The sequence below is a fragment of the Stegostoma tigrinum genome, chromosome 10 (assembly GCF_030684315.1).
Source record: "Stegostoma tigrinum isolate sSteTig4 chromosome 10, sSteTig4.hap1, whole genome shotgun sequence".
Classification (NCBI taxonomy): domain Eukaryota; kingdom Metazoa; phylum Chordata; class Chondrichthyes; order Orectolobiformes; family Stegostomatidae; genus Stegostoma; species Stegostoma tigrinum.
In genome coordinates, this window is record NC_081363.1 from 78,757,846 (window position 1) to 78,770,253 (window position 12,408).

Sequence of the window (12,408 nt, forward strand, 5' to 3'; positions counted from 1 at the left end):
CAGCAAGATGCAACTTTTTCTGAGGAATATTAATCACTAGACCTTGGTATTTGCCTGCAAGATGTGAGCTTCGCTAGCAAATATTTATTGCGTGTCCGCAGGTGCATTTGAGAAAGTGATGGTGAACTGCATTCTTGAACCACCGCAGTCGTGCCACAGTCTGACCCAAACTGCAGAGGGAATCTTAGGATTTTGACTTAAGGCATAAAAGGGCAAATTCTCATCGGTTTAGTGATTTACAATTGATGGCAATCTGGGAGTGATGTCTTTAACATTTTGTCCTACAGAAAAGTGAAAATCATTGTCATGAACTTACAGATTTCAGTATTTAAATTACTTTCTTTAACCAGTCATGGGGACACAGTCATCAATGTCAATATTAGCAGTTTTCAACAGTATTAACCCTTATTGTTTGCTGTCTTTCTTCGAGGGATTGGGAATTGTTGAAGGTGGTATCAAAAGAAGATTTGCAGAATTGCTGCATTATATCTTGCACTAGCCACACGATGAATGACAGAAGTGAACATTTAAGGTGTGAAAGAGGCATCAAACAAGTTGCTTTGCTCTGGATGATGGCAGATTTCTTGAATAACATTGGAGTCAGTCATCCACCCTCCTGAATTGTATGTTGCAGATGATGGACAAGTTTTGAGCTAAACACCTAGTTTCTAGCCATAGAATTTTCTATTTTCTAACCTGTTCCTGCAAACAGTGTTAATTTGTCTGATCCATCATTCTTATTGGTGAATGATAACCCAAAGGACTTTGATGGTGAGACATTCAGCTATGACAGGGTCACTGAACATCATGAGGGGATTTTTGAAGTTGTTGGCAGTTTTACAGAAATAATGACATAATACTGATACTTTCACTTCCATGACATTCCCAGTGCAGTATCAAGTGAATGTGTCACTATAGAAAAGCTGTGCTTTCAGATGTTAATCTTTTTAAACTGGATCACAGAATCTCAGAAACCTTTGGCATAGGTGACCATTCTGCCCATCATGTCTGTGCTAACTGTAAGTGAGCATCATTACATGCTGAAAATTTCCTGCTTTATTCCCTGAATGCCTTAATTGATTCTCCTCCACTATACCTCCAGGCAGTGCATTCAAGACCCCAACTAGTCTTTTGTGGAAAATATTTTTTTTTCCTTCTTTTCGCCTCATCACTATTAATCTGTACCTCTGGCTCTTGATCCCTTGATACGTGGGAACAATTTCTCCTCATCTACTCAATTCCACGCACTTGTATTTTGAATACTGTATTTCTATCAGATGTCGGCCTAGCCATCTTCTTACCAGGATGAAGAGTGCCAACTTATTCTAATTATCATCATAACTGAAATTTCTCATGCCTGTGAATCTCTTCTATACACTCTGATGCATCCACATTCTTCCTTTAACATGGCTCCCAAGGCTGTATACAATACTCCAGCTGTGGTCCAAGAAGGGTCTTAAACAAGTTGGACATCAGCTTCTTGCTCGTATACACTGTGCCCCTATTAATAAAGCCAAGGATACAATGTTTTTATTATTAATTGCTCTCCCAGCCTGTCCTGCCACGTTCAGTAATCTTTGCACATATACACCTAGGTCCCTCTGCTTCTGAGCTCCCTTTTGAACTATACTTCCTGTTTTCAGTGTCCTTCCAACCAGAATGCATCACTTCTCTGCATTGAGTCCCATCTGTCACCCTTCCATCCACTCCACCAACTTGCCAATATTCTTGCGTTTTTACATTGCTCCCCTCACAGCTGACAATTCTTCCAAGTTTTGGGTCATCCTCAAATCTTTGAAGCTGTTTGCTGCACACCAAGGTCTTTTTCATCAGCATACATCAGGAAAAGCAAGGGTCCCAATAACACCATCTGGAGAACACCACTACAAATTTTCCTCCGGCCTAGAAGTATCTATTGACCACCACCCTCTGGGTGAAAAACAGGAAAGAATTCTGAGTCCACATTGCTACCGTCCTTTCATATCGTAACCTATAAACTTTCCTCACAAGTCTGTCGCATAGCACTATTTCAAATGACTACTGAAAGCCCATTTTAACCATTAACAGTGTCACCCTCATCAAGCCTCTCTGGTACCTCATCAAAAGTTCCAACAAGTCAGCAAACACCAGTTCCCCTTTAAAAATCCATGCCTACTCTTGCTAATCAACTAACCTGTTAGCATGGTGACTCCTAATCCTATCCCAGAAAAATTGTTTCTGAAAGCTTTCTTGCGCTGGAGTTAAACAAAGGATGCACAACATTCCATTGTACTATTCAGAGATAAGCAGAGGAGTTCTCGCCACTATCCTGGACACTATTTATCCCTAAAGCAAATTTTATAACTGTAAACAGCCAAAATACTAGATAAACTCAGCAGTTTGACAGTAACTGTGCAAAGAGAAACAGAGTTAAAAGGTGAGTTCAGTATAACTTGGAAGTACTGAAAGCGGTTGAAAAGTGGTTGTTTTTTTAAACCTTTGACAGAAGTAGCGTAAAAGACTTATAAAAAGGGCTGGTAATGGCGGTGAAAGTGGAATAAAAGATACAAAAAGGGCAGAAATAGGTCCTCTCCACTGAAAATTTTGGAAAGAAGACACGCCAATAGGTGGTTATGGGGAATGTGGGTGGAAGAGAAGAGGAGGAGGAATAATGTAAGAACAAGTGGAGGACAGACATCATGCAGTCATTCTCTGAAGTTGAGAAATTTAATACTGAATCCTTGCACTGTAAAATGGCGCTGCTCATATATACTTCATTTTCTATTAAACAAGGATATGTAAATGCAACTCAACTGTAATAATTTGCATTTTATCACATTTTTTGTTTAACAGTTTCAGTACATGCTCAATGGGTTCACAGCAGGCAAATATGTCCTATTTATAAATCAAAAGAAAGTTACTAATCAAGATTGGCCAAAGCTTGTACCTTCAGTCTCCTGCAGCTCTAGAGAGCCCCATCACAAATACCATTCATTAGCCAATTTGATTCACTCCATCTGCTATCAAGTAGTAGTTGGAGGCACTGGATACCGGGCAACCATCCAACAATATTCATGAAGATGTACTCCAGAACTTGCATGCCCCTAACCAAGCTGGCCAGTCAAGTTACAACACTGATCAACATCTAACCAACAATGTGCAAAATTGTCAAGGTGTATTGTGAAAACAAACAGAATAAATCCAACTCAGCCAGTTAGTGCCCAAGTTTACACTCAAGTATCAATAAAGCAACAGATGTCATGAACAATGCTATCAAGCATCACTTATGCATTGTTGTGCAGTTACAATTCCACCAGGTGAGGCAAAAGGGACTGCTTTGACATGAAGGCCACATTTGAAATTGTGCCATCAAGGAACCCTAATAAAATTGGATCAAAGGGAATAGTGGGGGTGGGATGGGGAACTCTCCATTAATTGAAATTGGCACAAAGGCAGATGGTCATGGTAGGTGGAGGTCAGTATCTCAGTTCCACATCTTTACAGGGGATCTTAAGGGAAGTGTCATTGAAGCCAACCGTCTACAGTTGCTTCAGGAAATGACTTTCACCCCATTATAAAAAAAGTCACAAGTAGGGATGTCTACTGGTGATTGCACAATTTTCATTATCATTTCATGACACCTCAGATATTGAAGCAGTCCATGTCCAAAAGCAACAAGACCAGGACAATATCCAGGTTGGGGATGACAAGTAGCAAGTGACATTCGAGGCACAAATGCCATGCAAAAGACATTACCACTGCACCAAAGCCCCAGATATAACAGTAGTACAGATATTTATAAATCAACCTGTTCAGAGATGTTATTACACAACTCTAGCGTAGGTGGGGCTTGAACGTGGGCCGCCTGGTTCAGAAATAGGGAAACTATGTGGTTGTTGACTTGCTCACTGAGGTGGTATGTTTGTTTACAGACATTTTGTCACCATACTAAGTAACATCAGTGCACCTCTGGTGAAGCGTCAGTGTTTTGTCCTGTTTGCTGGGGTGGGTGGCATCACTTCTGAATTTGTTTTTTAATGGTTGGTATTTGGGGTCCAGCGCTACATGCTTTTAATGGAGTTTCGGTTTGAGTGCCTGGCCTCCAGGAATTTTGGCAGATGGAAACATATCCGTAAGTGATGCTACCCACCCCAGCAAACCAAGACACATAAATAGCAAGCAAGACAGAACGCCAATGCTTCACCAGAGGCACACTGACAATGTTACCTAGAATGGTGACAAAACGTTTACAAACAAACATACCAGCTCGGCGAGCAAGTCAACAATTGCATCAACAATCCGAGCTACAAACCTTCTCAAAAACCTTGAATGGGGAAACTGTAGCTGTGCCAGAAGATATCTTTAACCAATATGCTCAGGTGTGCCATGGCAAATGCATGGGGCAGTGAAAGACAAGTTTGGACCTTCTTGATCCTGGAGGTCACATCCTTAACAGCATGAACTAAGCAGTTTACAATTCTTGTTTGCCTTGATATTTTCAACACCTAGGTATTTGGCATCCGATAATTAGAAAATAGACACTGACATCTTTATAGAAATCCAATAAAATGAACTCCTACACCCTGTAATTATCTGTCATTCCGAAAATAACGAAAGCAATATAACCAGAGGTTGATTTACAGTTGGTATTGCAATTAAAACATTCAAATTCCAAAATCTCAAGTTTTAAACAATAGCTCATTGACCAGTTAACACAAGGGGAAGGGTTGACTTAGTAATCAATCTTCCCTCAAGAGCCTATTATTCACCATTTTCTGTTTGTATTTTTATGAAGAACCCCATATTCCCCAATGTAAATTTAATCTGTCAATTTGATCTTTTCCCTTTTTACTACAGTTGCATTAAAGTGGGCTACAAATCAAATCAGCTTTTCCTGGATTTTTCCACAAGATTCTTGTGTGTGTTGGAGCTGCACTTATCCAGGCAAGTGGATGGTAACCCATCATTCTCCTGCCTTGTAGATCGTGAGTGGATTTTGGGAGAGACTAATTTCTTGCCACAGACCTCCCAATCCAAATGGCTCACGTGGCTACCAGTCATTATTTGACTGCTTCAGTTAACATTTCTGGTCAATGGAAACACCCAGAATGTTGATAGAGGGTATTTAGCAATGATAATGCCATTGAATATAAAACAGATGATTACATTTTTTTTGCTGGAGATGGTCATTGTCTGGCACTTAAAGTGGCAAGTAATATTCTGTGACTTTTTTTGTTTACTGCTATGCAAGATCCATGCATGGCAGCGTCTTCCAGAAAGTGAAGTCATTCATCAGCATACCAATTGCTGTGCACTTCCTAGCAACTGCATGGCATCTGAATATTGGTGGCAAATAATATTTGTCCTACATATCAATCCAAGCTTGAATATTATCCAGATCTTGCTACACATCGACACGGACTGCCTCAGTTAGGACAACATGCAATTGGTAGTTCGCAAATCAGTGGTTAACATCTGACTGCCAACTTGATGATAGAGGGAAGGGAATTGCTGAAGCTGCTGATAACGATTGGATCGAGGACACAAAACTGCAGTAATATCATGCAATTGAGATGATTGGAGCTCCAACCATAACCATCTTCATTGAGCAAAGTATGATCCTAACCACTGGAGAGTTTATCCTTCTACATTTCTCATCCTGCCCCTAATTTACAGTGAATTCAAATTTGCCAGAGTTCCATGATGCCAGCATTGATCAAATGTTTCATTAGGCCAACTGCAATCACTATCCCAGTGTTACAACAGCATTACTGATGCTATTTTGTGCTGCTGATTGAGAACAGACTGATGTGGCAGGACCAAATAGGATTTGACCTGTTTCTTGTGGATTGGATGTAACCAGATGATTTTCAGTGAGCAGTGGAACAAGAAGATGCAAATGTGTAGAATTCTAGAACACCAGCTTTCAAATGTTTTGGGATGTCATAAGGGTTCATAGTCTTTGCCAAATCCCATGCATTCTGTCAGTTCTTGATATCACTTGAGGCAAAAGTGAACTGGCTTAAGATTGGCATCTGTGATGTTGGGAACCTCAAAAGGAATTGAAGATAGATAATCTGTTTAGTACTTTTGGCTGAAAAAGGTAGCAAATGCTTCTGCCTTGACTTTTTTGATGATCTGCTGTGAATCCTCCTCTATTTAGATATTTAATTGTCCACCACCATTCGTGTGGATGTTGCAGATGTGCAGAGCTTAGATTTGATTCACAGGTTGTGATAGCTTCACACAATGCTTCCACTGTTTGGCATACTAGTGGCCCAGTCTTGCAGCTAGCTCATTTTTAGGTATACTTGACACTGCTCCTAGCATATTCTCTTGCACTCTCCATTAACCAAGACTGATCACTTACCTGGGATGGTAATGGCAAAGTAACATATGCCAGCTGCAATTCTGACAATGACCCACAGTTCTTGAGAGACACCAAGTTGAGTTTCTAGAACTGTTCTGAATCAATCATTTATACAGTGCACAACACTAGTGCCACATAATACAACGGAGGGTATTCTCAGAGTGAAGTTCAGACCATCCTCTATACAAGGACTGTCCAGTGGTCATTCCAAATAATACAGTTGTGGACAGATGCATCTGCAGATTGAAGAATAGGTTGCGTTGTTTGTTTTTTCTTTTGCTGGTTCCCTCATCACTTGCTGCAGGCCCAGTCTAGTACACATGTCCTTCAGGATTTGGCCAGCTCCATCAATGAAAGCAGTGAAGTCCTCCCGCAGTTCATTCTATTTCTCTGCCATCCTCAGAGCTCCTCTAAGTGGTGTTCAACATGACAAAGACTGATTCAGGTCAGAGATAGCAGTAGGTGGTAATCAGTAGGAGAGATAATGGGAACTGCAGATGCTGGAGAATCCAAAGATAATAAAATGTGAGGCTGGATGAACACAGCAGGCCAAGCAGCATCTCAGGAGCACAAAAGCTGACGTTTCGGGCCTAGACCCTTCATCAGAGAGGGGGATGGGGTGAGGGTTCTGGAATAAATAGGGAGAGAGGGGGAGGCGGACCGAAGATGGAGAGAAAAGAAGATAAGTGGAGAGAGTATAGGTGGGGAGGTAGGGACCTCCCCACCTATCTTCTTTTCTCTCCATCTTCGGTCCACCTCCCCCTCTCTCCCTATTTATTCCAGAACCCTCACCTCATCCCCCTCTCTGATGAAGGGTCTAGGCCCGAAACGTCAGCTTTTGTGCTCCTGAGATGCTGCTTGGCGTGCTGTGTTCATCCAGCCTCACATTTTATTATCTTGGTAATCAGTAGGAGGTTGCCTTAGCACAAAGGCTTGACGCATTGACACTTCATGGAGCCAGAGGTCAGTGTTGCGAACACCCAGCGACTCCCTGGCTTTGACATAGTCCCACAAATGATGTTGGCACAGTTTGGCCAGTGGGACCCTCTAACTATGCTTTGATAAGTCCAGATAATGAATAAACATTATAAGAAAATCATTACTCATTTTTCAGGTAACAGAATTGTCAAAACACTGACTGAATCCCATGAGGAAAATCAACATTGTTTGACAAACACCTTTATTGAGACTGTTGGGAGTTGTAACTAGCTTGTATATTTTTTTCAAAATCCAAACAAATAGGAAATCCTGCGTCCTGTCATATAACGTTTTGGGGATCACAAACAATTTTTGGTCAGCAAGGAACTGGAACCTTTCAACAAAATACATTTATTTAAAATTGCACATTCCCAAGTTTGTTAGCTTGGCTACATGGTGTGTGCCATGCAGTGCATCTTGCCATTAATCAGCATGCATCTGAAACGAGACAACAGAATCATCTGGGATTTATTCACTAACGAGGCAACGGCACTAGAAAAAAATTTCTTAACTTCCAGTGCCATAACATTCAGGAATCGTAAACCAACAAGTGATTATAACTGCAAAACAGGTAGAATTCCACCCAGCACTTCAGTTACCAGTGAGCAATAAACAATTCAAATACTGCAGATAATCTTGACCTAAATGGCAAATGTTGACGATGGGGAAAGTGCTTTTCTATTTTAGCCATGACAGTAGGCCATTCATCCACTCAAGGTTGTTCTGCAAAGGTATATGTATTACTTTCAGTTACTTAAAAGTATATGAAGGAATATGGAATGAAAGTAAATCCATCAATTTCAAAGGTTCCAACTATTCCAGCAATGTTTTCAGTGAGTGAAAAATATAGAAATTTAAGCACAATGCAAAGTTTTGCTTGGGTACAATAGCTATAGAACAGACTGTAAATATTACAAATTTCAAAACAGTGAAGTACGAAACAAATTGTGTTCTCCGAGGTGTGTTTCATGGTCAGGTTTCTTGTTTGCACTGCTACAAATAGGTCATCCTTCAGAGGACTGGGGATCATTCACAAAAACAAATACACAAGAGAATCACTGCACAGCTCATTCTATAGTGCAATTAAACATTCACTAGTTTTGAGTGTTTAACTCTATATTGCAACTTTCAACTTAAAAAAGTTACAAACAGTAGTCTCCTCCCAAAACAGTATAAACATGTGTATTCTTAACAGTCAAAAAGATTTCATTTGATCACTGCTAATGTCTGAAGAAAAATGAAACTTAAGAACCTCCACCAACATTTTCTCTCTGCTCCAACTGGTGTGCCATTTGCTATTGAACGCATTACTGACTTTTTGATGTTAGATTGAAGCTTTTTTTTTTAACCCCTTTTGGTCTATGGAAAGAAATCCATACTGCTCAATATATTCACTCATTCTACAAACAAAAGAAGAATGTACCAGAGCAGTTTCTACAGATTCTTCCCTCTATTTGGACTTAGAAGTGTCATTTACACTGTGGCAAAGTGATGGCTGTCTCATGTTCAAAACTTCATGCAGAATGCGAACAAATAATTTAGGTTGACATTGAAGAGTGCTAAATTGTTCAAAGAACATCTACGATTACCGACTGCCTATTCAGGAAATAAAACACTATAAAGTGCTCCAGGTATTCTGGCATCATTCATCCCTCAGCATTAATATAGATTAGATTATGTAGTCATTCAACTTGTTTGATATTTAGCTGTACTTTGCACTTATCTTCCTAAGAAGAAATACTGGACTTCAATTTATTAACAAATTGCCTCAATATAGCAATCACACGAATGGGACCATATAAATACAGGCTCCTTTGGCCTTTAAATGAATTACTGCAGAATATCAAGACATTCATTTGAAGTCGTCATCTTCAAATTACTGGAAAGTCTGACTATAAAAACTCGACTATTACATTTGTGGTAAACTGCTGGAACATTATGAGTGGCCATTACAGATCTCAGCATTACTAAATGGCAAAAATGGAGTTCCTTGATTTAATTGCCAGGATGCTTCAAAAAAACATGTAAAGTTTGCAAAGAAAAGTCTGTTGTAATCAAAAAACCTTCTTTCCCCAACATGATTCAAACTGCGTGGCAGCAAAGCAACAGTCATTTCTAAGCTAAAAATGTACATACTCTGGACTAAATATATTTGAAAGCATTAATGCACGAGAAAGCAATAAAAATGAAAAAACATCCGTTAATGATTGCAATCAGATTAGACACCTTGCGCTAGCATTAACTTGCATACTTTCGAATTCCAGTTGGTTCAGTAAAATTAAATAGTTATTAACTGAGCCAATAGACCAAGAAAGTTAGAGGTTTGTCTCCAATTTGATCTAAGCTGATAACAACAAAGTGATTCAATTTCAACATGCTTCAATTTGGAAAGGGCAGGTGGAAGAAGAAACAGTCCCATGGAATAGTTTTAATTTTCCAATTTTCTAATTGCGTCAGAGATGAATTTCCCAGTGTTGTTTTTTAATCCCCTTTCCAGACATCTTTTTTGGTCTCTCCTGGGAGAGTACATTGCTGCAAGAGCAGACAAGCAGCATGTATATTGCAGGCATCCATGCACTGGGCATGGGGAATAGGTAGGAAGAGACCAGTTTTTCTTTTGTTTTCACATTGCATATTTACTGATATCTAGTGATCCCCAAAAGGTGAGGATGCCAACAATTGGTTCCAATGTCTCTAATCTACCCTATCAGAAACTAGGGTGGTGACATGACAGGAAGGTATCAGGGAGTAATCAACACTCAAGCCATACTCCAGCAAGAAGTGAAAAGATTAACAGATAAATCAAGAAAATCAAACTATGGCTTTTCAATCCAGTCAATAGATCCTTCAAGTCACAGTTCACTAACTTATTACAATTAATACTTATAGTGAATTGTACAAAACTGCACATCGCTTCATACCACAATTTTCTTTCACTTCAGGGCTGAAATATCTGCAGGTATGAGCAGTCATTTCTACCTATTTTTCTAATCAACCTGCTCAAAGATGTTATTAAACACCTCTACAGTAGGTGGGAATTGAACCCAGGGGTAGGGACACTTCCACCATGTCACAACAGGGCCTGGCAGTCACTTCCACTTTCACCTTCCATATTGAATGCACTGAACTGGGTATTGTGACAATTTAGAGCTTTTCAAATACTACATCTGATATTAATCAGCACTCCAGTATAAACAGGGATTTCTGCTCTTACATAATTTTCAGCTGCTGAGAGCATCTAATGCACAAAAAGACAGCTAAATAGTTAGTGAACACTTCACAATAATATATTTAAAGCTCATTTTGTTTCCATTTTGCAACATTATTCAATCACTTCTAAATTTATAACAAGGAGGAAGAAATACCCAAGTGTTCAAAGCAACTGTTTAGCACAGATTATTGACATACTCTCCCTTCAGCACTGCCTGCTAACAGCTTGTATCATACGTGGATTGCGATTTTGCTTACTGCATCAGTCACTAACATTTCAATTGTCTGTTTTGCAAATCAACCAGTGCAGCACAATAATTACAGACCTAAAATTATAATGCACAACTCCAGAAAATATCTTGCAAAAACATGTGAACCATAGTTACACTCCAAATGTTTCAAACATTGATCTTCTATATGATGAACACAACTGCATACGTGCAGTGATCAGTTTTACTGAGTGCCCATTGGTTTCACGCTGAAAGATTATCTTTAAAGTTAACAACACCAGTCTTTTGGATGTTCCAAGCTGATGCTTAGCCCGTCATCAATTTCAATGTGTTACCCTAATTCAACAGGCTCCCCAATGAAAAACCATGTTTCTGAGAAAGCATTACTGGACCCATAGCTGAGACAAGACAGTTACGTCTTTTAAAAAAAATGTTTGAATCCAAATGCACGCAGATAAATTCCAAGACAACATGAAACTTTCACTGTTCCAATTTATCTTAACTCATCTTTATCACTTCAGTTAATCTACATCCCCTACCTTACCTTAACTACGTCGGCTTTTCCCCAACTTTTCCTCGAGTCCCAACCCTTGTCCCTCATTCCCTCCCCTACATCCTCTACTGCTCCAACCCATTCCTCTGCCAGGTTTACCATACCCTGCCAGTTTCGCCTCCGTAGTCAAACCCATGCCACGCACTGCGCCCTCTCAGCCACGGCTCCGCTGTAGCTGCCACCAGCCCTTTTCCCATGCCCGTACCGACCCCTGCTGCCCGTTGCCAGCTTCAGCGGGAGCAGCAAGCCCTCCCCGCACCCCCATGGTTCGCCAGCCTTGCCCGGGCGGCGCTCGCTTTTTACCTGGGTATGCAGCTGGGCGATGAGCCGTCTATCTCCCAGGTGGCGAAGAGGTTCATCGGGACGGGCTTGTTGAGACCGGACGAGCCGGTAAAGCTGAGTCTCCCCTTCTCGGCCATGCTGAGTGTGTCAGCGCCCGGTGTGCATTGCTGTATAAGTACCGCTATTTGAAGCTCTCTCTCTCTCAAACACACAGATACAGCCGCCGCTCGGGTTGCTGTACTGCGGCACTAGGACAGCCCACCGGAAAGCGCGTCACGGACCGGGCACGCGCGGCCGGCGCTGACGTCGCCTCGTGCACAACCGTCGCCTTGATTCGAAGACGTTGAGCAGCTCGTGCTCTTGTTTCTCAACCGCAATCGCCTCACCATCACCCCCACCCCACCCTCCATCTATAACTGTTTATTGTATTGCAACTGTCACCTTCCCTTCTCCCCTCGGGAATCCATCGATACTAGTCGGTGATCACTCTCTCACATCTGAGACCTCAATCGTGGCAATAAAAGGTAGGAACCCTCAGGTACTTAGAGGAGCACTCGAAACATTCACTGCCCCTCTAATTACGATGCTGAGTTTCTCCAGCACTTCTACGTTCTCGTCTGCTTCCAACCGCCCACCGTTGTTCGTTTTCTTATTATCGTGCGGGTTGGTAGGACGCAGCCCAGTCCCTACCTCTGAGCCAGCAACCCCAAGAGTTCAATCCCAAAAGGTGTGTCAAATCACACCCGGCCCAATATCTTCAAGCCAAGAAAACTGGGATTGGAATAGGTAGGGATAACGCAGTGTGG

General features: G+C 41.1%; 1 protein-coding gene across 4 annotated transcripts in view; it reads right to left on the minus strand.

Annotated features, from left to right (window-relative positions):
* The window catches only part of pacs2 (phosphofurin acidic cluster sorting protein 2), a 244,083-nt gene extending 232,227 nt beyond the window's left edge, over window positions 1-11,856 (minus strand). For 2 of the 4 annotated variants that reach the window (XM_048537650.2, XM_048537649.2), the window contains exon 1: window positions 11,624-11,856. In XM_048537650.2, coding sequence (XP_048393607.1) covers window positions 11,624-11,739 — 116 coding nt within the window. In that variant the 5' untranslated portion in view covers window positions 11,740-11,856. Of the gene's footprint in view, window positions 1-11,311; window positions 11,334-11,623 lie in introns of those variants that run through there. The other 2 variants (XM_059649290.1, XM_048537653.2) reach the window with 2 other exon arrangements.
* Window positions 11,857-12,408: the final 552 nt, after the last annotated feature.